Raw genomic sequence first — 26,394 nt, forward strand, 5'->3', positions numbered from 1 at the left:
TGTTTAATTCATATTGATTAATTGGATAACTGGCTAGTTTAGTCGTTTGATTTTGTATTGGTATTTTGCTACATTTTATTAGAGGAGTAACCTCTCTGCAAATAACATCCAGTATAATCCAGTTTGGGGGTGGTTCATGGGTGAAGCTGGGTGACATGAGGTTCAAGGCAGGAACCAGCCCTGGGGAAAGTGCCAGTCCATCAGAGTGCCCGCCCACACACTCTCACTCACCCTCAATCAGTTTACCACAACCTGTATGTCTTGATGATGTGGAAGGACAGCCAGAGTCCCTAAAACAAAAAAAATATGAAGATAGAATGAGAATAACTATTCAGGTTAGCATTTGAACCCAAAATGCTGTGTCGAGTGTTATAAGTGATTAGGAAGAACAGAAAGTATTGGGTTCAAAACTGTTCTCTGGCTGAAGCTGTGACCTTCTAAGGATTGAGAAAGTGAACACTGACATAATCTTTCATTTACATTATTTCTAGAAATAAAGGCACTGTAAGCCTGTAACAAGGAAATAAATAATAGAGCTAATTTATCATGCAAGTAGGCTTTTTTGTTGTTTTTTGTTTTTAACTTTTCCATGTAAAAGGCTTCTATGTTTTAAAAAATGATGCTAAGACAAGTTATCGTAACACCTACAATCTCCCTGTCTCCTCAATTGTACTCTTGACCAAATGCGTTCCCCCAACAAACTCCCCAAACTCCCATCTGGCCCATGTCTTATTATTTTGGCTCCTTTGTTCTGTGTATCTGAAGATTCCTCCCTTCCCTCACTTCCTCCATGGCTTAGTCTTGCATGGATTTGCTGGGACACGGACATAACAGTTACGCTCATTAATTTTTTTCTTACCCTATTTTAGTTACCTTTTTTTCCTTTTTGTAGGATATGGATCTCAAGTTTCTTATCAGACTCTATGGGTCTATAAATCCTGTTACTTATGTCAAAATGTAGGAAATGTTGCCAGCTGCTGTGTTATGGCTATTGACATTTCAGTCAAAAATCTATACCCTTACAGAAGACTGTATCGCTTTGCATGGCTTTTCTTTAACTGTTACAAATTTATAAATGCCTGCCAGTGGGGGACAAGGCTTTGAAGGCAGAGGCAATAAATATGCTGTTCATCTGAGAACCATGATGATCTTTTATGCAATCACACAGTTTAGGTCTAAAATATCTGGGGCAATGGTTATAAAACACTTGGTAAAAGTATTTAGAATCCTTTCAACAGCTGATGGGATGCTAGTTACTTATTTTATTCCTATCTTGCTTTTATGATAAACTTTAGTGTTCAAGAGGTAAAACTTAAGGGATCTGAATACTTTTACAAAGCAGTAAAGAATGACCTGTAATACAATTTAATACCCTTAAAGAGTAAGATGTGACAGATGATATGAAAAAGGCAAAATAGGAAAAGAACACGAGAGTTAAGAATATAAAGCTATAGCAAAACAGAAATGATTTCTAAATATCTTATAAATATAAAAGTCATACTGCTGTGCTTTTCTGAATGCAGAATACAAAGACCAGCTAAATAAATGAGATCCATTATTACCACCGATTGTGAATCTGGTTGGAACAAAAACCTGCAGCCACAGTAGGTCCAAAGTTTGAAAACCACTGCTTAACCTCAACTTAGCCATCTTAATCTCATTTATCCAGTCTTCCATGATATGGTAAATGTAATTTTTTATCTGGAAAAATATATTCTTCTTTTGTATGTGGTATTTTTTTTTGCACCTGGCGCTACAAGCCTTTTTCTGGGTTTCTTGGACAGGCTGTTGGACTCGTGTTCTTGGCATATCTTTACTCAGCAGCCTGAAATCTTCAATTCTATCTTGGAGAGGGATCCATTGACTATTTTTTTTTTTTGTGAACTTGTACATATTTTTAACTTGTACATGTCACTATCATTGCACTGGATCACATTAATTACTTGCATACAATACTATTTAACATTTTTTTCCATTGAATCAAAAATTGGAAGTTTATGAATATTCATTTGCATTTATGCTTTTAGTATTGAGTATTTGATGTTGATATTAAGATACAGTATCTGTCCTTTGGTATTTATCTACTATACGACCACATCTTGACTGATTTTTCATTTTTTTTTTAAATATGGCATTTTTTGCCTGACATTTTATAACCACTGGATCTAGTAGCTTAATATATTGTAAAATGCAGTGTTTCTACTTCACTTCCTCATGTGAGGTTTACAGGAAGCCAACTCTTTACTGAACTGCCCTCCCGCAACATTGCTGCTGCTCAAATCTTCCATGGTTTCTTCCATACTGCGCCAATGATTTTTCACCATCTTGTCCAACCTACATACAGTATACATTCATACAACTTGCACCGCCTATGATCACTCACTTGTGCTCAAATGCAACGCCATCTTCACTCACTTTCCTGACTTTGTAAGTTGATCCATGCCACAGTCTTTTGAGACTGACAGCAGCCATGTACTCATGTCAATGGATTTAAGCAGAGGAGTGGGTCTCATAAGTTTCGGTCTTTAAGAGCTTCTTCTCTCCCACTCTACGTATCTCTCTCACACACTGACATACACCCTCTGCATGGCTTCTCAGGATGGCTCTTGACAGTGTTTCTCTCAGGTCCACATGGCCCTAAAAGAATTTTCATACTAAAACTGCCACAGTAACAATGAGTGACAGTGACTAGGAGGTTGCACAATGATTACTGTAGCACTCTAATGGACTTGAACTTGTACATGAGCCATGTTTTCTGCTGACTTTGTTATAAAGAAGCTTCTTTTTCAGAGGATTTATTAGCCAAGGTATTATGTAAATATAAAATATAAATTGTGAGTGTGTGTATGTATGTTTGTAGTCACACTACCTTAAAAATGAAACTTTACACACTTATCAATAGGCTTCAATCATTTTACAGAATTTATATTTCAGCAAAGTCACGCCAGTCAGCTTTACTCTAAGGAATCCCTGATTTTGCATTTTTTGTGCAACGTTTCCTGAAAATCACAGCTTTATGGAGCAAAATCTAAGAAATTCATATGCTGAACACATTTGTTTTTTAAAACTCTCTCATGTAAATATAAATGGGAAGCTCTATATTCTAATTCATTTGAACCTGTGCTCTACTCTGTTGATTTACAGGTAACGTCTCATCATGACTGTAATTAACTAGAGATTACGTTGAAATGGCCTGTTTGTGTCAAAGCAATTTCTTATTTCCATGCATCATCTGCCCTTCAACATTCTACTCCATTGTGCCTTTCTTGTATGTCACACTTGTTAAAGAAGACACCTGTCTTGTTTTTGTTCAGCGTGAAGAAGAGCTGCGCAAGGAGGAGGAAAGGAGGAAGGCACAGGAAGAGCGACAGCGTTTTGAAGAGGAACGGATGGAACTGGAGCGTAAAGAGCAAGAGGAGCGAGAAAAGCGATATCGAGAAAGGGAGAAGCAGATTGAGGAACACAGGTACTGTGCCGGTTCATGGGACAGAGATGGAGTTGAGATTTGGTCCAATTATTCAGTCTGAGTGAGTGCTTAATTCATTAACTGGAAATGCAAGCCTTGTAATTCATAACTGCAGCTGTCAAGGACAGTCCTTTTTAATAGATATGCTTTGTGTGAATAGAAAAGCGGAAGAATTCAAGCATAAGTGTCAGGTGCATCCCAACAAATGCGGTTCCACGCTTAATTATGTGTGGAGCACATTTAACCCTAAGTGGAAATTTCCAATTCTAGCGCAAATTTGTTAGAATTAAAAAACCAAAGAACTCAAAAGTCCTTGTTCTTCTTCTTTGAAACATGCTATATCTGCTTAGTTTCTGAGTTTTTGAGCAACTGCATGGCACATGTGCATTCTGGGTTGTTGACTGACAACTGACGAGCTGGTGTGATAAAGTTCAAGATATGTGGCATATGCAGTTTTCTAGCTGCTCATGCTTACTCCTGCTGGAGTTGTAGAGAGATGTCAAAACTTTAACAGGAGTTTAAAAAGTATTTGATTTCATTGTGTTATAAAATGAAACCTTCATATATCTCACAAGCTGTGTTACCTGGCTTCGCCTGTGAATAATGGAGTATTTTTCTCTGTACAATATTTATTTTTATACCCAGGGATAATATTATTAGTTCACTGGAGCTCCTTACTCTTGAATGTGCTACATAGTTTCCCATTAGTAAAACCTGTGTTACATAGATTAGTTCCTGCTTTGCCTACTGATTGACTTTGGTTTTTCTTGATTGTCATTGGAAAACACAATATTACATTAAACTTCATTATGTTTGGATGGAAAAAGGCCTGGGTAAAAATATTGATTTTCCGATTAAGCGTTATTTTTCATTGAAATAATTTCATATCAATCCTTAAAGTCTCAAGATCGATCTCATGAATCTCTATCCTGCTCAGTTACTATGTGTAGGTTTTTGCTTATCATCGTTTTTTGGTGTCCAATCCAGCAGATGGCACTAATGTGACTGTTAAGGTTTTCTATGGAAAAAGCGCTTTACTACTTAGCATAAAATGGTGTGTCTTCTTTAACTGAAATCAGCATCTTAGACACTTAAATTAGATGTGTGGACTTACTACAGATTCAAACAGTGTGTTGGTAGAGAACAACTGGATAAAAGCAAAGCCATATGCTCAGAAGTTAGGTGTTGTTATAATACAACACATTTGAGAAATCATTAATCCCGACGTCACTTATAAATGTAATTTCAGTTAAACTCCAAACGAGTAAAGCCTAAACAATCTGCACTGGTGACGGCGTTTAGCTCCAAGCTTCCATTTAATTCTAGTTGTGCCCAGAAAATGACAGAATCTACAGTATAGCAGGTTTCATCTGTAAAGATAAGAGACCCTACAATGCACCCCACCCAGCAAAGCAAGTGGGCAATTATTGTAATTTTCAGAGCAGCCTGCATTACAAAAGTGAGTATGCGCTCAAAGCAGCCGACTTGATGTAGCTCCATAATACAGCGTTATCAGTCACGATGGCCGGTTCTTTTTCTTTTATGTACCTTTCATTCAGTGCCACTGTCATCAAGCATCAGCTCTAGATCCTAGTTTTAAAATGCTTCCATTTTGTCTGAGGACTGTCAGGACACATTTTCAAAACTGATTAACGCGAATGCTACAAGTGAGCAACTGAAGATATGTGTAACTTGCAAAATTATAGGAAAGGCACAAGTTTTCCGGCCGTATGTTTAATTTTGACTAATTCAAAATTATTTTAAATGTCAAATAGGGAAATAAATTTGGCTAACAGTTTAGTTGAAGGGTGTCTACATGGAGATTCATAACACACAAATAGCTTATTGTATAACATTTATTATTTAAGAAGCAATATTTGATTATTTTATAATGATATTATTCACAAGATGATAGATATTTTATAAAGTAGATGCCATTGCATTGTAATAAAACAAGGAGCCCCCATAATATGTGTTGACTCTGATGTGGCAATACATATGTTAGTTAAATTATGGTGAATTTTGAGCGCAGTGCTGTGAAAAGTATTTTTTTCTTTTTTAAAAAGAGCAATGATATTTTGTTCCACTTCTTCCAAATACAGATGTTAACTGTTGATTACTAATCAAGTATTTCTTGTTAAATGTCTGTCATTCCATGCTTATGCATATGTTATGAAGTCACTATGCAGACACCTTTAAAATACAGTGTTGCTGAAATTTGTCACATTATGTTAATGTTCTTTATGTATGGTTATGTAACTTCTAAAAAAAAAAAAAAAAGTCATCACTTCAAATTTATCAGTGCACACTAATTCAGTCAGGATAAAATCGACGTTTCATTGAATCGGGACATTGTGAATCGGAATCAAATCGAAACAACATCAGTGCTGATACCCAGCCCTAGTAGCAATAATGGGAATTTTGGGTATAAAAATAATTTTACCCAGTAGCTTCAAGCAGATTTAACATTTAAATGCTCTGATCTGTAGTCTTGTGCCATGAATGTGTGGTTCATTGTGTGGTGAGTGCAGCAATGTGCTATCAGCGTGTGCTCACAACCCCTCCCTCTTAGATCAAACGCAATGTACCCTGAATCGTGGTTTAATTTATTATTACATACAGCATTGGTGTTTACAGGCTGCACAGAATAGGTGAAAACAAATATGATGAACTATTTATAATGTCCACTTCCTAAATTTATCAAGGCATGCCATCGTTCCTGGCTTACTCTATACTCAGGGCTTGAAGAGATCCGACACGCTGTACTGGCACTACTGTTCCTTCTTTGTGAACCGGTGCATTGTGGTCTGATCTCCAAGGGGCACCTTAGTTCTCTGCAGTACTGCATATATTTCACCACCAAGGGCTCGATGTTCCCTGCCTCATTGCTGGAAGCATATGTATCTAAACATGCTTGACAATCCAATCCGGCTTGAATTTGTATACATTTCATGCCACATCACAAGGAGTAAGAATAAGCCAACAGATATGAACTACTACATGTGCCCAATGATGCAACTTGCTAAGCACATCTTCTAAGAGCTTCACCAAACGTCTGTAGACCTCCAGGACCCGTGTTCAGTTACCCCTGTTTTAAATGATGCAACACTACACATCATTCTAAGAGGACTACCTTATAATGACATGTGGTGATTATAGCATCATGCTATGGGAATGATCCTCTGCATCAAAAATTTAATAGGCAGAATGCAAAATGAATACAGAATGTTACAGTGAGATCCTGAAAGAAACCTCACTGCAGTCTGTAATAAATCTGGAACTTAAGAAAAACATTGTAGTAGGACTGAAAACTTATAGCCTTAGGTCCATTGAAATGGCTAACATAAAGGAAAGTCCATCTGTTGGATTGATCCAAGCAAAGTCTAGAAATCAATTACAATGTGAAATATTGCCCTTCCAATGGAAAAAAAAAGGTCTTATAACTGTTATGGATAACATTTGGAGGAGTCAAAGGTGCAAAGCTCTAGTAGAGACTTAGCCTTAAAGCCCCATGGAATTTAGGGTAAAGGTAACTTGACTGACATTAACTCAAGAAGGATATTTCTCAAGCATTTTATCTGTTTCTTATTAGCTTAGAAGGGGATGTATTTTTTTCCTTTTTATCTTTTTATACTGTAGATCAATGGCAAAAAACCTTTACATGCATTATGATTCTATATTGTAACACTAAATTATTAAACATACAGTACAAGCATCATACTTTACTTATCTTGTGAACTTCTAATGCAGGGTTGTCAAACTCCAGGCCTGGAGGGCCGCAGTGGCTGCAGGTTTTCATTCTGACTCTTTTCCTAATCAGTGACCAATTTCCACTGCTAATTAACTCCTTTTCCCTTCATTTTAAAAGCCCTGTTTTTAAAGATTCAGTTCTCTGAATTAATTCGTTTCTTCATTAAATGGCAGCCAAACAGAAATGAGATGTGAAACGAGCCAACAGATGACCAGCTAAACTGAGATTTCAAACTCCAACCAGTTTCTTAATGAGAAGCCAATTCTCTGTGTTAATTAAACTCATTATTTAAATTCCATGGCTTGTTGTTGCTCTCATTCTGCCACAGCAGCCATTTAAAAAACTGTTGATCTTTCGTTTTTTTCTAAGAACACCGTCAAGATGTTTTGGTGACCTAAGAGATCAGCTTTACCGAGACCTTCACCTTTATTTTCAAATATTGTGTGATAGGCGAAGGTGAACTGGTCATGTGGCGGCTTGTTTTGTGTCTCATTATTGGTTGGCTGCTAATTAAAGAAAAAGAAACAACTAAGGGGGTCTGAGACAAGTTAATTATAAATAAGGCAAAAGAAGTTAATTAGCAGCAAAAACTGGTCACCAATGAAGAAGATGGTTAGAATGAAAACCTGCAGCCACTGCGGCCCTCGAGGACTGGAGTTCGACACCTGTGTTCTAATGATTAGTCATACAAGTGCTCTCATTGTCCTTTCCTTCTCTCGAGTCTTGTACAATGAAGCCCATCCTAGCAAAGGAAAAGAAATAACAAATGATTTAATTTTGTTCATTTAAAGTAGTTTTTCTCTTCAGTCTGTTGTTTCTGTTACGCACTGAGTGATGTGGATTTACAAAGTTCCACATATATTTTTTCTGAACTTGAGTCTTTCCAGTACAAGGCAATGTTGAAGCCTGCCTTTTCTGCAATTTGGACACAACAGGATTCATCTCAAGACAAAACCACAGCAGAAAATACTTATATCTTACATGTACTCTTTGAATTTATGCTGATGAGAGCAAAATGTCACGTCTTTGAACCATTGGAAAGGAACAGTGTTTCTCAAGTGTAACTTGCAAGGATATCAGAAAAATGTGAATTCCAGATCTAAGATCATTTTAGCAGAGAATCAAAGCAGCATCCCAGTTACTATTTGAGGTTCTTACTGAGTAAAATCAAAAACAGAAAGTGAATTATGTAATCAACCTATAAAAATTCTTACTAAAGTAAAGCAGTCCTGGGCAGCATGGTGACACATTGGTCACCATTGTTGTCTCTTGATTTCTAAGGCTGTGTGGAGTATGCATGTTCTACTTGTGTCTACAGCGATCTTTCCTTTTTGAGTTTAGTTTTGTTCCCACAATCCAATGATAAGCATGGTATATTAAATGGCGAGTTTGAATTTCCATTATGTGGGTAGATATAGGTTATGTGTGTGTGAGTGTGTCCTATGATGGGGTGAGGTTTCCCCTACTTTACATGTGATGCAGCCAGGATGACTTCTAGTGCCCAAGACCTCAAACTGGATGATGCTGGTTTAGAAACTGGATGAAGCAGTAATGTGTGAGAGGCACACTCTCTCAGAAGTAGCTGCTTGTAAATACAGCTGGTGGTAGGCTGTCAGAAAGGGGTAAAGTACATTTGAAAAGGGGATAGGGGATGGCGCATGACTGTAAAGACTCACTGTGTAACACAGCTACTGTGCCTTCAGAAAGCATTCAGAACCTTCACTTTTTTTCACATTTTGTAGTAATGCATCTTTGTGCTAAAATCATTTAAATTCACGATTTGCCCCAGTCAGGCAACAATCATAGCCCAGAATGACAAAGCAAAAACAGGATTTTAGAAACTTATGCAAATTAAAAGGAATAATCTGAAATATTACACTGAAACAAGTATTTGGACCCTTTGCTATAGCAGTTTAAATTTGTTCCGGATGTAGCCCATTTTGTTGACCATTGTTAAGATGTTAGGAGTCCACCTGTGGTCAATTCAATTGATTTGCATGTTACTAAAGGCACATGCCTATCTAAGTCCCACAGTTGTGCAAAAACCAAGCCATGAGGTGAATGGAATTGCCTGTAGAGTTTAGAAATACGATTGTATCAAGGCACAGATCGGGGGAAGGCTATAAAAAAATCCTGCAGCATTGATGGTTACCCAAGACCACCTTGGCCTCCATAAATCCTAAATGGAAGAAGTTTGGAACAACCATGACTCTTCCTAGAGCGGACCAAACTGAGAAATCATGGGAGTAAGGCCATGGTAAGAGAACTGACCAAGAGGGTTACTCTGGCTGAAATCCAAAAAAACTGTGTGAAGATAGGAGAAACTTACCGAAAGACCACTATTACTATAACATGTCACCAATGTGAGTTTTATGACATTGTGGCCAGATGGAAACCTCTTCTCAGTAAAAGATGCAGTGGGAGTTTGCAAATCTTGAGATTAGCATCATGTCTGGAGGAAACCAGGTACCACGCATCATCTGTGCAATACCATCCCAGTGGTGAATGAAGCATTGTGGTGGCAGCTTCATGCTGTGGGGTTGGGGACTGGGAGATTAGTCAAAGTTAAGGATAAGCTGAACAAAGAAAAGTCCAGAGATATCCTTAATGTAGACCTGCTCCAGAGCGCCCTGGACCTCAGACTGGGCCAAATGTCTGCCTTCCAACAGGACAATGACCCTAAAGACAAAACAAAGACAGTATGGGAGAGGCTTAGGAACAACTCTTTGTATGTTCCTTCAATGACTCAGGACTTGAACCCAGCCAAATATCTCTGGAGAGACCTTAAAATAGCTGTCCACTGATGTTCTCCATCAATCCTGACAGAGCTTGAGAGGATCTCCAGAGAAGAATAGCAGAAAATCCTCAAATCCAGGTGTGTGAAGCTTGTTTTGTCAAACCAAAGAAAACTCCAGGTTGTAATCACTACAAAAGAGGCTTCAACCAACAAAGTATTGAGTAAAGGATCTGAATACTTGTGTCAAGGTGATATGTCAGTTTTTTATTTGTAATAAATTTGCAAAATGTACAAAATCCTGTTTTCACTTTGTTAATCTGGTGTAATGTGTGTTGCTTGATGAGAGAAAAATGAATAGAAATGATTTTACCACAAGGCCAAAATGTAACAATTTGTACAAAGTGAAGGGATCTGGATACTTTGTGAATCTGTATCTAAGACACTTAGAAGCTGCAAAAAAGTGTGTATTTATCAGTTCCTCAACAAAATGTATTTTGGTTTTTGAGAGGAACACACCACAAATAGTGGATTTTCAATATCAGAGATCCAATTTGTTATAACTTCAAATTCTGTAAGATATTTTGATCTGACTTGGACTTGTGCAAAATGTTCACCCAGGTCAATCAATGCCTCACTTACTGTATTATTCTCTAGAAGTTTCTTCATTTGACTTTAAATAGTGCAAATATAATTTTTTTTTTCCTTAATGCAATCTTGCTATTAAAATGTACAATTCTGTCTCCCTGTGAACAGGAAGAAATTATTGACCCAGGAAGCAGAAGAAGCCAAAGAAAGGTCAAGTCACCAATCCATTTTTGTAAGAAATCATTGATTACTTTATTTTCTTTTGACTACATGGAAATAATTGTTACAACTTTAATTAGGTTTGGTGAAAGCTGATTAAAGATTTGAAGTTTTAGAAAGAAAATAAAAAGGCATGCATTTTTTCACTCTTTATTCCTAACTGACAGCATAAACCTATTAATAAACTGACATAATTCAGTATGGTGCCTCTGCCAGCATCATCAGGAGTAAATCAGGAATCACTGCTGTTATTGTTTATTATCAATAACTTCATCACTCATACACAGACCCAAAGCCACTCACACCAGGCCCATTTGGATTTGCCAATTAGCCTAATGCATATTTTTTTGGGATGTACTAGGAATCCTAGACCATAATAACTGGACAGAATACCCACATACTCCATATACATAATGACCAGGCTGGGATTACAACCCAGAACTCTGGAGCTGTAATGCAGCAGTGCTGATGTCTGACAACATAAATACAAGACACATTGTAAGGTAGGGTGGTATAGTGGCCTTGGACCATGACGTTTTTGGTTCAGTTGCCATCTTTGCCATACTGTATGAACCTGACGATATTACTTGATCTTGTGCTTATGCTCCAAGTGTAAAACAAAATCTGTCAAAACAGTCAAATTGTAGTTTGACTTGATAAGACACATTGCATTAATTTGTCCCCAAATATCCAAAATTAATAAGTTAAATGTTCTTCAGCTTCCCATATCTAGCAAGAATATTCCAACTCAGAAGTTATTCAATCCTATTTGTGATCATATCCTGGCAGCACAGCGTGCAAAGTAAGAAGTGATCCCAGACATGTCACAGGTCAAACCCGCATGCACACACCCACACTTGGACAGGGCGAACTTAGAATTGGCAGTTAGGCAAACCTGCACATACCAGGGGTTGTGGGAGGAAATCCAGAGCACATGGAGACGTAAACTGCTTTCAGACAACAACTGGGCATGAGAGTTGAACCTGTGAAAAAGCACCACTATTCACTGTGCCACTATGCCTCATATGATTGTAATATTAAAGTATTTTAAAGGGAAAGTGACACACAGAGCACCACAGATCATTATTGGGCCATTTTTCAGTTGTTTGTTTCACTTGTGTCTCGCTGCTAAATGCTGCCTAACAACTTTTAAGTAAGTTATTTCTAGTGAATAAAGTTTACAAATCACATTTCAGGCACCCATTTTAGTAAACGGCCTTTACTTTTTCTTGGAAGATTCCATCTTCCTTATACTGCACGAGACAGTGCTTCACATATAAACATATAACAGAGTTAAAACCAACTTCAAATAGAAAAGTCAGGAAGCAAACTAAATGATAATATAGAAATCATAAAGGTGTTCTTTTTTCTAGACCTGGTTGAGCCAAAATGGTATGACCATTTTCATATGAAGACTGCCACATGTCACAGTCAGGGATTTATTCAATGGTTCAGTAGGAACTCCTAGTCAATATGTTGAATCCAGGGAATATGGTCAGAAGTTCATATCTAAGTGACATGATAAGTGCTAAATCATTATGGCCAGACAACTGGGTGAAATCATTTCCAAAATGACAAGTCTTGTGGGGTGCCCAGGGTGTTGGCTGGCCAAGACTGATCGATGCTGAGGTCCATGAAGGCCATCCCACCTGGTAAGAATCACCAGCAGGGCTACTGTGGCACAAACTGTATAATTTAATGATGGTTACAAGAGAAATGTGTCATGCCGCACAGTGAGTGCATAGAAAACTGCTTCACATGGGGCTGTGTAGATGCTGGCCAGTCAGAATGCACGTTAGCCCTTGTTCACCATAGAAAGAATCTATAATAATCACATTAGCATCAGAAATGGATCTTGGATCAATGGGCCTGTGGTTGGCAGTGTTGATGAGATGGACTAATAAAGACTGACAAGACTTTCTTTCCGTTCATTTTTTCAATACTCAAGCTGTAACAGTTATTTTGAAAGAGTTATATCAGAAAGCAAAGTTTATCATAGAATGGGGCTGGCAGCCGACAGTTGAACTGTACACAACTGCAATCAGCAAAAAGCATGACAGTATCATTCCAGTATATTAAGGAAAACCGTCACTGGATGCTAAAGAAGTGAAGACCCATTCTCTGGTCTGCTTCATCTATTTTATTTTTGGTTCACAATGGTGTGTTTGGCATAATGAGGTAAGAGTGTTTTCATGCCAAATTGGCTCCCAGATACAAGTAAAGTAGGGTTTCAGTGTCGCAAGGTGTCTGTCTTCATTGATTGAGGACATTACTTCATGATAGTGCCTGGTTATGAACTTTTCTGCAGGATGTCTCTCCATGCTACAAGACTAGCCTTGAAATGACTAAAAGCACAGTATGTTCGTGTTGATTTAGTAACATCTCTAGTTGCCAAATCTCAAACCTATCAAAATCTGGAAGGAATAGAGATCAAACCAGTTAACTATGGAGAAGACTGGACCTCCATTCCTGGTCCACACTTTCAACATCTTATTGATTAAGACTGACCAGTGAGGTCAGTCCTGACGCAGATCGAAGACCAACTTGGTGTTAGGGACAAATAAGAAAAAGTGGCCACACAAATGTGTGAATCAGAATTTCTGGTAGATGTTGGAAGAAGAAAATCTGAATAAAGGTCAGCTTGAAATGCTTAACTGAAATACACCACTTTCAAGGTACTGGAGGCTTCAAGTGTATGAATCTGGAGCACTCCAGTCTGCTCCTTTTTAATACAATTACTGCTTAGTGGTAAAGTAAGGTTTCATGGGCTGGCAACTTTCTCCATGTTCCAATTTCCCCTTCTGTCATCTCACATTACCACATGCATGGCCCTGAATTCGATTTTTAGTTTGTTAATAGTGCCTGTTTAAATAATGATCGGTGAGACCAGAAAAAAGAGTCATACCCATAAAACTTGTGCCCTCTTTTTTTAGGTAGAGGATGAGGATGAATTAAAGGAGAAGAAAATGGAGTCTGAAGTTGAGGTTTGTTGAACTAAAATTTTGTGTTTTTCAGGTATTTTATATCAAATTTACATGCCAAATCATCTGATTTCCAGAAGATCAAGCTATTTTGAGAGGGATTTTCAACAAATCTTTAAGAACATGAAATTGGATTCACAATTTATAGGCTAACATTTCCATGTTTGAGTTTTGGTGCATCAACACGGACCAATTATTGTTTCACCAATAAAAAAAAAAGCATGCCGTTTCCTACAAGCTTGACATCTTCTGAAGTCCTACATGTGGTCTATTTCCTCTGTGCTGTCACTTTCTCTACTGTTAGGCTGCTGCGATTGTATATTTCATTACAGAAGTGTTTTTCCCAATAATTCAAGGTTTGTTTCCCACCTTGCACTTAGTGCTGTTGAGGTAGGCACCAGCTTCGCATATCCATAAACTGTATAAACAATTTAGAAAATATATAGATTGTTTTTGTGTTCTCGCTTTGATAGTGAGGTGGAATTGCAGATATTACATACCTGCTTCAATGTTTTTACAGGAGGCAGCAGCAATCATCGCTCAACGGACAGAAAACCCCCGAGAGTATTTCAAGCAGAGAGAAAAAGCTGTGGCCTGTAGTTTTGATAGTTCTCCTGCCTCAGTGCAACGGACAGGTAAGGCTCAAAAAGTCTAGTAACAGCTGGGGGAGGCACTTTGTTTTGGAGTTACTTCACAACTGTAATCGTGTGGACAGGCTTTACGAGGCTTAGGTTAGAAGATACTTCAGACAAGCTCCTGTCACAATTGTGAAGATCACCCTGCATCACTAGTCTCATTTATAACATAGATACTTGGTCTAACTACAGTGTTCCTTGGGTGTACATCAGATCCAGGTTTGGATCTTGTGCTGTAGTTCATCGAGGAAAAGTCAATTTGGTGCTGAGCTGCATTGCAGAAGTAAATAAATCATAATATGCAGTCATCAAGGATGAAATGCACAGGTGATGCATATCCTACATGCTTTGTTTAGGAGAATAAATTTGATAAGCCCATGTCAGACAGGGGTTGTAGTTGCAATTATTATTATTTTTTGTTAGCTTATAAATGTACAGTCAGCCCTGTTATGTGTGCATACTCAGTCCAGGTTTGGTTTCTGCCTTACACTTTGAGGGAATGGGCTTCGGCCCCTGCAATCCAGCATCAGATTAAGTAGATCTGAAAATTATTTGTTATGAATATACAGTCATTCATTTATTTATAACAGACTATGATGTAAAATGGTGACACAGTGGCATAGTGGTTAGTGTGGGCACCTCACAGATCCAGAGTTTTGGCTTTAAATCTTGTACCTAATTTTGTCTGTTTGACATTTATAAATTCTCCGCATGTCAGCAGGAGTTTTGCTCCAGGTACACGAATTTTCTTCCCACATTCCCAAAGAATAGTGTCTACTTTAGATTAACTGCTGACTCTGAATTGGCTGGTGGGTGTGAGCATGAGTGGGCCCTGCAATGTCTGGCATGCTGTCCAGTGTTGTTTTTTAGGTTGTGAGCCACATTACAGAGATAGGCTCCAGCCCTCATGTCCCTAAACTTGATTAAGCAGGTATGCGAATATACAGGGTCTTCAAAAATTTTCAGATTCCTTCACTCTTTACACATTTTGTTATGTTGCAGTCTGTCAGGTTGGATGGAAACCATCAATGGACAGCTGTTTTTATATCTTTCCAGAGATGTTTGATTGAGTTCAAGTCTGGGCTCTGGCTGGGCCACTCAAGGAGATTCCTACAGTTGTCCCTAAGCTACTCCTGTGTTGTCTTTGATTTGTGCTTAGCATCGTTGTCCCATTTGAAAGGGAACCTTTGGCCCAGAGCACTCTGCAGCAAGTTTTCATTAAGGATATCCCTGTACTTTGCTCCATTCAGCTTTCCTTCAACCATATCTAGTCTCCCAGTCATTGCTGCTGACAATCAACTCCAACAGCATAATGCTTCCGCCACTATTCTTCACCTTTAGCATGGTGTTAGACAGGTAATTAGCGGTGACTGGTTTCCTCCAGACAAAATGCTTAGAAATGAGGCCAAACAGTTCAATCTTGGTTTCAACAGAACAGAGAATCTTGTTTCCCATAGTCTGAGAGCCCTTTAGCTGCATGTTTGACAAATTCCAAGTGGGCATTCACGTGTTATCTGGCCACTCGGCCATAACGCCCAGATTAGTGGAGTGTTGCTGTAATGTTTGTCCTTCTGAAAGATTCTCCCATCACTACAAAGCTTCTCTGTATCTTGACCAGAGTGACCATTGGGCTCACTGTAGTTCTGGTTGTTCCAAATGTCTTCCATTTATGAATTATAGAAGCCATTGTGCTTTAGTGAACCTTCAGTGTTGCAAAAATGTTTTTGGAGTCTTTCCCAGATTTGTGCATCAACACAATCCTGTCTCTAGGTTCTACAGGCAATTCCTTCAACCTCATGGCTTGGTGTTTGTTCTGGTACACATTTTCAGCTGTGGGACATTTTGTAGACAGGCATGTGATTTTTTCCAAATCAGGTCCAATAAATTGATTTGACCAAAGGTGGACTCCAAATGATGAGCAATAAAATGGGATGCACCTGAGCCAAAAGTGTCACAGCAAAGGGCCTGAATGTTTTATTTTTCATTTTTAATAAATTCACAAAAATTTCTAAAATCCTTTTTTGCTTTGTCATTCTCGGAAACTGAGCGCTGCTTGACGAGAAGAAAGAAATTGAATGATTTTAAGATAAGACTGAAACATAACAATGTGCAAATAGTGAGGGGGTTTGAATACTTTCTGCTGGCACTCTATGTAGTTTTGTAGTAATATAATATTTCTGAAGATTCATTATTCAGATTGAAGGTCTTTTGTTATGTACCCAAATACATTATTAGTTGTGAGGTGTGTGTGTGTATATAAACTGTACATACTGTATTGTGTAAACACTGGGTGCTGTCTCTACATCTCTAAATTTGAAATAGTCAAACCTAGAGTTCCTTCCAATGTAGAACTAAATTACAGTATACTAAAGAGTGAATGCATTAAAATAGTTTTACTGAACCAAACTAGTTTACAAAATGTGGAGAAATGAAAGGGTGAACATTAAATAACAAATATTTAACAAAAAGCAGATTAAATTTTGCTTGCCTTTTACAAAGCTATTTTTGTGATCATTTTTTTTTATCGTCTTAAACTTATAATACAGTACATATTTGTAATGAACATATTAATATGAAAGTACAACTCCCCTCTACCATGCTCCGTAAAACACAGACTTTTAAAAAGTGAAAGTGCACATTGGGGATGCAGCACATATGGCAGACTCCACAAGCAGAAAAATATTTATATAAAGTACGTGGAAAACTTACACTTCTGTTGTGTCTCTGTATTAGGTGGGATAGCTCACCAGTTACCAACCAAAAATTTTAAAAAGATAAAGGCCGAAAAATAACAACACAGGTCACTTCCAGTCACCTTTTCTAAGTAAATATCTCACTGAAGTTCTCCCTTGCTGTATAGACTTTACCCTAAATCTTATGCTGGCTCAAGACTCAAAATGTAAGGGCAAGGAGCCAACATATTATGTATAATCTACTCTGGGATTGGCTTTCTGAGCATCTATTGAGCCAATTCTTGAATGTACTGCCCTCTGGTGGCTTGGGGTTCCACTGCACACCTGATTCTTAAACATCGTAGCTAGGGGGGCATAGCTGGCCATGAATAGAATCCTGCTGGTCTCATTCCTATAACTTATGGCTATGATCTGTCTTGATGGGTGAATAATGCTGTCTCCATTTAGGTCCACCACCATAGCATGCATCTTGTAGTTTCTTTATGCACTGTATACACAACATGCAGCTACTGACAGCGCATGTTTTTAACCCTTGATTATATAGGGACTATTAACCAGTGTGGCTTCCTTTTTTTTGTTTTGTTTTGTTTAGACCCTTTCGGTCAATAATGGATTAACAGCAATTTGCAAACATTAGAGTAACTATTTTGCATGAATTTCTTAATGATCATAATTTTAAGCAAACATTTCTAAGTTTTGGGATTTATGGTTGAACAAAGGTAATGTTGCTGGCTTACATGTCTAGGGACTTGTGTTCAAATCCCAAATCTATAACTGCCTGTGTATTTGTATGTAATTTATATGTTCTTATGTCTCCATACTCTAGATTTTCACCCCTTTGGAAGTTTTCACATTTTATTGTCATACTGTACAACATTGACTGTAGATTTAAATAGACTTTGGCTTTTATGATGCCGATCAACTAAAGAGACACTTTGACATCAAAATGAAAACAGATTTCTGCAAAGTAGTCTACATTCATGACAATTATAAAACACAAAATAACTCTATTCACACCCTTTAATATGACACACCTACTGTAAATCATCACTGGTGTGGACTGTTGGTTTTAGAAATCACAGAATTAGCAGCAGTAGTAGTAGCTTTTTATTGTCATTTCAGCCATATACAGTTAGTACAGTACACAGTGAAACGAAACAATGTTCTTCTGGGACCATAGTGCTACATAGAACACAGGACTACAGGAAAACTACACATACTGTAATTACACATAAAGTGCATGTGTGCAAATGTCGCAGGACAGTGCAAAGACAGACAGTGGTATAAACGAAGACAGTGCAGTGCTGACCAGTACACGTTTTTGATACCTACAGGTTAGGGTTAGTGTTATGTAACAGATGTCAACATGACACTGGAAGTATGAAGAAAGTAAAAGTATGATAACAAATATAAAGACATGATCTAGTTGAGTGGGAAGGTGTGCATGTGTTATCAGTCTAGTCCCTGAGTGTTTAGGAGTCTCATGGCTTGAGGGAAGAAACTATTACATATTCTGGTAGTAAAGGCCTGAATGCTTCACTACCTTTTTCCAGATGGCAAAATAGGTAATAATTTATGTGAGGGGTGCATCCAGTCCTCCACAATGCTGGTAGCTTTGCAGATGCAGCGTTTAGTGTACATGTCTGTGATGGAGGGAAGAGAGATTCCGGTGATGATCTCAGCTGTCCTCACTATCCTCTGCAGGGCCTTGCGATCCATGACAGTGCAATTCCCAAACCAGAGAGTGATGCAGCTTCACAGGATGTTGTCAGTAATCCCCTCTAGATGTCAGTGAGCATGAGTGATTGGAGAAGGACTTTCCTCAGCCTTCGCACAAATTAAATATGCTGATGGGCTTTCTTGGCTATGGAGCTGATGTTGAGGGACAAGCTGAGGTTCTCTGCTAGGTGAACACCAAGGAATTTGATGCTCTTGACGATTCAATGTTCAGAGTTCAATGGAGGTCACCTATCTGTAGTTAACAGTTTTAAATTGACTGTAGTATAAATTATCAGATGCATCTTATCTGTTGGTCCAACTTGTGGTGAGTCAGTGTGGTAGCTTAATTAAACAATGATGACAAAAGAACAATGTGAAAAGGTGATTCAAAAGAACTAGCCAAGGGTTGAAGACAAGAAAATATCCAAGTCACTGAATATCCTTTAGAGTTCGGTTAAATCAGTCTGCAAGAAGTGAAAAGAGTATGGTACAGCTGTAAAGCTGCCTTCAGCAGGCAGTATATAAAAACTTGCGTGATTATGCAAGAAGATGACTAGTGATGGAGGTTACCAAGAGACCTAAGAAAACCGTTAAGAAGTTACAAGCTTCACTGGCTGAGATTGGATAGACTGTGCATACAACAATTGTTGCTTAGGAGCTTCACCAGTCACAGTTTTATGAGAGAGTATCAAAGGAACAGCCACTGTTAAATTAAAAAATAAAATAAAATGAAATATCTGCTACAATTACTGTACTCTGCTCGAATTTGCAAGAAGCCACTTGGGAGACCCTGAAGTCAGCTGCAAGAAGGTTCTATAGCCTGAAGAGACCAACATTGAGCATTCTGACTATCAGACTAAGCCATGTTACACTGCACATCATCAACAGCAAACCGTCTGCACCATGAAGCATTGATAGATAGATAGATAGATAGATAGATAGATAGATAGATAGATACTTTATTAATCCCAATGGGAAATTCACATTGTGGTGGCAGCTTCAAGCTGCAGGGGTACTTCTCTGTAGCAGGCCCTTGGAAATTCCTGGATGAAAACTTAGTGCATTCTGCAAGAAACCTGTACCTTGGGAGAAGATTTGTATTAAAGCATGACAACAACCTCAAGCATAAAGCCAAAGATACAAATTAATGGTTTAAAAACAACAATGTTAATGCCCTGGGTCCTGTCGGAGTGGCTGAGTTACAGCCCAGATCTTATTCCAGTTGAGAATTTGTGGCTGGATTTCAAACTTCACTCATGATCTCACAACCAGACGGTGGCCAAGAAAGCCCTTCACTTCAACCCAGGTAGCAAAAGACTGACGATGTTGCTGGATCAGTTGAACGAGGACATGAAACAAGCCGAAGCCGCACCTGAAGACACCTTGGAGAGGAAGAAGTGGAGAACGATACGCTGAAAGGTGCACCTACTAAATACTGATTTGAAAGGGATTGAATGTGTATGTAGTCAATTACATTGTTTTATATTTGTAAATAATTTAGACCATTTTGCAGAGATCTGTTTTCACTTGGACATTAAAGAGTCTTTTTTCTGTTGATCAGTGTCAAAAAACCCAATTAAATCTACCATGAGTTAATAATGTATAACAATAAAATGTGGAAACTTCCAAGGGGGTGAATACTCTTTATAAGCACTGTACATGTTACTTTGATTGGAAGCTCAAAACTGGCCCAGTGTCAATGTGTTTTGTTTGTGCTGTATGTGACTGAGTTGGCCCTGCAACAAAATGACTGGCATCCAGTCCACTGCAGGCTTCTCCTTTGTGTCTAATGCTGCCATTATGGAATCTGGCTCTCCTCAAACCAGTAATGGATGGGTGAAGGAACTGGATCTATAAATGGATTAAAGAAAAGGGAAGGTTACTCCACTCCAAAACTTGATGAAAATCAATACTTTGTTATATTATATATCCTAAACTGTAAACTATATTAAACAGGTTGGATTATAAATAGATGAATTGTATATTATTAATGCATTTAGATTATATATGAAATTTTAAACATAAACTGTAAACTATATTAAACAGGTTGGATTATAAATAGATGAATTGTATATTATTAATGCATTTAGATTATATATGAAATTTTAAACAGACTGCTATCCTTACATTATAGCAAACCATCTTCCCTTGATTACAGTATACATGTTATCTACAGTCTCAATCGTAGGCCAAATTAAGCTCTTTTTTTAGTAACTGCATTTGCAGTACAGAATTGTGCAGTGAATATAATGAATCATATGTATGACTGAATTTTTAAAAATAAGTGTGATTTTTTTTTATTTTTTATCCTTCACCTCTTTTTTGACTTAAACATAAATATAGTATGCATTTAGGAATAAACTGGTCAAGTATAAATGAATGTGTGTCTGCCAATTGTGTGCTTGAAGCTGATAGGATGGGTTTAACCCCACTCCTACAAGCTATCCAATCCTCTATTAGAATCCGTGGGCTCAGAAGATGGCAAATAACAATTGGAGTTCTGTTCCTGAAATGAGTCACAAATGTACCATTCAGCTGGCATTTCCCAAAAGTAAGGTGATTGCATTCAGAAGGGCCTAATTACAAAAAAAAAAGATTAAAGGAAATGAAAAATCTTCATAGCAGCTCATCATGTTGATGTGTCATTTCCTATCAAACCTTTTCCTACTGCTGTTCCCCTTCCAATGTTCCAAAAAATGTGTGTTATATACAGTACAGTCACTTAGCAAATTATTAGAAACACTATATAAACACTGACCAGGCCTTCTTTTGCTCCCAGGACAGCCTCAGTTCTATGTGGCATGGGTTCCACAAGAAGTTGGAAACATTCCTTTGAGACTGTGGTCCGTGATGACATGATTATATCTCAGTTTCTGAACAATTTGTCAGCTGCACATTAGGGCTGTAAATCTCTCCACATATCAAAGGCATTCTATTGGTTTAAGATCTGGTGACTGAGAAGGCCACTCAAGAAAACTAAACTCACTTTCATGTTCATGAAGTCAGTTTCAGTAATGTAACACCATGATATCACCACCAGCCTGAACTGTGACACAAGGTAGGTTAGGTGTATGGATTCATGCTGTTTGTGCCAAACTCTAATCCTACCATCTATGTGACTCCGCAAAAACTGACATTCACCGGACCAGGCTATGTTTTCCCAGTTTTTAACTGTCAAGTTTTGGAGAGCCTGTGCCCAATGCAGCCTCAGCTTTCTGTTCTTGGCAGACAGGAGTGGATCTGAACGTGATGGTCTGCTGCTGTAGCCTTCACGGTTCAGCGTGTTGGCATTCTGAGATGCTTTTCTGCTCACCACACTTGGACAAAGTGGTTATCTCAGTTGAACCAGTCTGACCATTGTCCTGTGACCTCAATTAGCAACAGAATTGCCACTCACTGGATGATTTGTAAACTCTAGAGACTGTTGTGCGTGAAAAATCCCAGGAGATCGGCAGTTACAGAAATACTCAAGCCAGCTCATCTGGCACCAAAAATCATGCCACATTCAAAATCACCGAAATCACATTTCTTCCCCATTTTGGTGTTTGATGTGGATATTAACTGAAGCTCCTAATCTGTATCTGCATGATTTTATGCACTGCTTCCACGTGATTTTTTTTGATAATTACGTGGATAAGCAGGTGTATGCAGACGTTCCTAATAATTTGCTCAATAAGTGTATATTTTTCCCTAAGTTATTTATACTTTTGCCAGAGAAAAGCATTTTTTTTATGGAATTTCAAGTTAATTCTATAGTTAAACATTCATTTATTCATATTTTATGCTAGTATAGAGCCAGGCCACATCCTAGCAGCAACAGGTTCAAGGCAGAAGCCAAAAATGGGCAGAATGGCACATCCTCCGTCACTCATTCTGGGGTAATCTAAGTATATTACTTAGACAGGCTGTGGGAGTAAAATGGAATCCCTTTATAAAACCCACTATAAACGCCAGGAAGATTTTTGCATACAATTATTATTATGATGCAAAATTTAAATACTGTACATACACACATGACTCGCAGGATCAGCATATGTTACAAGTATTTTTTTTTTCTTTCAATTGGGGTACAGGCAGGTTGTGACCTCAGATAGATCACTTAAAGTCACAGAGGTGGGAATTGGAACTGGACAAGGGTTAGTCTTGGCCACTACACCAAGCTCAGCCAGGACTCATGCTAATCAGCACTCTGAGATGTTTTGCCAATGTCTTTGCCTGATCAAATATTTTAATCCGAGATGGTCAATATTGGCAGGTTTCTGTGGCCAGGTATAGGGCATTGATAAATCCCAATTTTATACAACCACTTTTTTTTTTTTTTTTTCCCATTTAATTTGAGCTAACTCATTTGTGCAGCTGCACTTAGTCGGCGAGTCCAGTGAGACGGAGCCCAGCCAAAAAAAGGCCTCACTATTCCCAATGGCAGTCAGTCCTTGCAGCTGAACGAGATTATCTTTTGCATCCGTACTGGCTAAATTCACTGCCAAAATTGTCATTAATCAGCTGATGTGGATGCCGTGGTTAGCATTGCTTCCTTATTGCTACAGAGACATGTGTTCAAATCACAACCAATGTAGGGAGTTTGCATGTCCTCCCTATGTAGGGTTTCATCAGGGTAGTAGTCTGGTTTTCTTCCCAAATCCCCAATGATGTGCATTCTAGGCTTATTGATAATTGATTGTGAGTATGTATGAGTCAGGCCTGTGATAGACTCATTCCAGCCTTGCACCCTATGCTGCCAGGATACATTCCAACTCCCTGTAGCCCTAAAACTTAATGAAAAATGATTTGGGAAATAGATGAATGGATCCACATCCCGGAGAAATGTGTGTAAGGATAATTAGTAACTATGAATTGGCCTGGTGTCATGAGTGCTATCAAAGTCCCTGAGACCAGAACCACATCCCAGGATTAGTTCCTGTATTTTGCCCAGTGCTGACCACTGTGTTACCATTTTCCTTAAGAAAAAGAACTGGTATAAAGTCCTTCTTTTCTACTTTTTAATATTGTAGTAGCTTTGTAATATGGTACCACAGGTCTAAAGTATTAATGTATCAGAAGTGAATGAAGGGAGAAAAAATGCCCATCTGACTAAAAAAAGGTCTTTCCGGTCTCAGATTTTGACATTTGTTCTCTTGGTACGTACTCCTCTTGTCTGATGCAGTGCTTTTAGAAATCTGTTTGCCTCAAGTGATCAAAAGGCTAACTCTGCCTGACTCTCTCTCTCTCTCTCTCTCTCTCCTTCTCTCGTTCTTTTGTATCTTATTATCCTTTTCACTACATTCTCTTTGTCCTTTTAAACAAATTAATTTTCATTCCTTCCCTCATTGTCTATATGTTCTAAATGCCATCCTGCCACATTAAAAATGGCTCTGAAATCTTCATCTTGTATGTATTTTTCTCTTCATATTGCTCCACATGATTTTTTCCATCCTACATGTCTGTCTCCTGTTTCTATTAATTGTACTTGTGACTACTTGGTCACATTCTGCCCTCCCCGTTTTTTATTTCTCACCCATCTCCTGCCTGTCCTTTCCCGTTCTCCTCCGATCCTTGTCTCTTCTCTCTCTCTCTCTCAGGCCGCTTGGACAGCCCATTCTTGAAGCTGCAGCATAGCCTTCCTGAACCAAGTTCATCCCCCCCTCGCTCCCCACTGCTGTCACCCACACTGCCCCATTGTAGACAGCAGTCCAGCTCTTCTGGTAGGTACTGTGCTGCCCCCACCTGGCTGCAGTGTGCACTACAGGGGATTGCTGTAAACTGCTACAATGAGATCCTGACCCTTCACAATGCTTCTATTGGTCCTTTTCTGTTCTGATACAAACCTGGAATGAAGGACACAACGCTGTAGTAATTTACTGCATTGACCCTCCATTGTTGTTCTTTCAGGTGTGCTCTTGCATACAGAACTTTCATAAGTCTGTTTAACTTGAGTGCAAAATTAAGTAAAACAAAAATGTTTTTTATTCCCAAGAATGCATCTTATTTTTTCTAACCAGAGCCAGGTGGCATGTAGCACTGAAATATCCAATTGTTTGAATTGTTTTTGTTTATCACTTCATTTTTTTTCCCATGTTGCATGGCATGCTGTCTTGTATGTCGTCGAATGTGGTGATCCCATCATTTTCTAACCCCATCTTCTCCATTCCACAAGTGTCCATTTGAAGCTCACATGCAGCACAAGGATAAGGAGAATAAACACTACACTGCTGTAAGGTCATGCAGAAAGGAGAACTATTGGACTAGTAAACAAGAGAAGGGGCTGGTCCCACCATTTAAACATGTTCTTTGTTATTTCTCATCTCTGCTTCCTGTCACTGTGTCCAAGTAACTCCATTTCTATTTGGAAGATTTAATTAATATCTGACCAAACTGCACGATTTATTCCTTGAAGGATTTTTCTGCCTTATCTAGAATCTATATCCAAAACCATTGGGAATAACAGTAAGACCTATGAACATCAAGAGCAGTTTAGATAAAAAACAGGCCACTTGGCCCAACCCAGCTTGTCATCTCCTATTCAATTCATATTACCAAAAGTCACTGACTCAAGATCTGAAGGCTCCCAAGGTGCTAGAATCAACATCGATCAACAACGTCCTCACAGGTGGTGCAGTGGTAGTGCTGCTGCTTTGCAGTAAGGAGACTGTGGAAGATTGTGGGTTCGCTTCCCAGTTCCTCCCTGTGTGGATAGCGCTTTGAGTACTGAGAAAAGCGCTATATAAATGTAATGAATTATTATTATTATCGATATTTATACCACGTTTGGAGCTCCCGACTAGCATGTGAAACAACTTGGATGGTGGAATTTCTTAGAAACCATGCCAGATGCCTTCATATATTCCTGAAGGTTTCCTTGATGCATTACTGGTCCTTACAAGGAGCTCTAACCATCAATCTTTTTGAGTAATATCTCAAAATTTTTTTTCAGTATTTCCTCCCAAGCACCAAATAAAAAAGACTGTTGGAAGAAATGCTCTTGCATCTTCTTGCAATTAACCAAAAAAACAGATAAGTGGATTCCTAAATATAGAACTCTTCTCCTTATGTGTCAGAATATTTACCTCATCAGCTCGGCTCCACACCAGAAAGGCCGTGTTGATTTGTGAACTGCTTGACACCTTCGTGGCTGATAATTGCCAGCCTTAATTAAATGTAAGCAGCTCTCCATTCTTGGGCTGCAGGGTGTGATGTGCCATGATGCTTGTGGATGTGAAGACTGCTAAAGCTGAGATTTCCCTATGCATCTTTATTTGCATCGTGAAAGTAGCTCTATTGCACCCCCGCCCAGTCAGACATTTCTATTTATGATGATAGATCCTGATCGACTTTATTTAAGTCGTATTTATCTTTGTGGTTCTTGTGACATGCTAAAATTATTGAAATGAGGTATTTTTGAAATATTAGGTGGCTTCATGTTAAGATATCATTAGAAGCCTCAAAGCTCTTCTCCCTTCAACATTTTTAATGCAGCAGTTTACAGACGTGTTCATTCAGCCAGTGCTCGGTGATTTGTGTTACCTTGTACTGTAGCAGTCCCCAAAATCAGCCCTAAGGTGGTGAGCCCATGGACTAGTTTTCTTTCCAGACAGAGGTACATTCTTGCTC

At 38.4% G+C, this 26,394-nt stretch overlaps 1 protein-coding gene across 5 annotated transcripts in view; it reads left to right on the forward strand.

Moving 5' to 3' along the window:
• dbn1 (drebrin 1) overlaps positions 1-26,394 on the forward strand; it is a 189,493-nt gene that overhangs the window by 144,847 nt on the left and 18,252 nt on the right. For 3 of the 5 annotated variants that reach the window (XM_051933839.1, XM_051933840.1, XM_051933841.1), the window contains exons 7-11: positions 3,315-3,466; positions 10,708-10,771; positions 13,692-13,742; positions 14,260-14,374; positions 24,366-24,488. In XM_051933839.1, coding sequence (XP_051789799.1) covers positions 3,315-3,466; positions 10,708-10,771; positions 13,692-13,742; positions 14,260-14,374; positions 24,366-24,488 — 505 coding nt within the window. The remainder of the gene's footprint in view (positions 1-3,314; positions 3,467-10,707; positions 10,772-13,691; positions 13,743-14,259; positions 14,375-24,365; positions 24,489-26,394) is intronic. The other 2 variants (XM_051933842.1, XM_028812915.2) reach the window with 2 other exon arrangements.

The sequence above is a fragment of the Erpetoichthys calabaricus genome, chromosome 11 (assembly GCF_900747795.2).
Source record: "Erpetoichthys calabaricus chromosome 11, fErpCal1.3, whole genome shotgun sequence".
NCBI classification, from domain to species: Eukaryota; Metazoa; Chordata; class Cladistia; order Polypteriformes; family Polypteridae; genus Erpetoichthys; species Erpetoichthys calabaricus.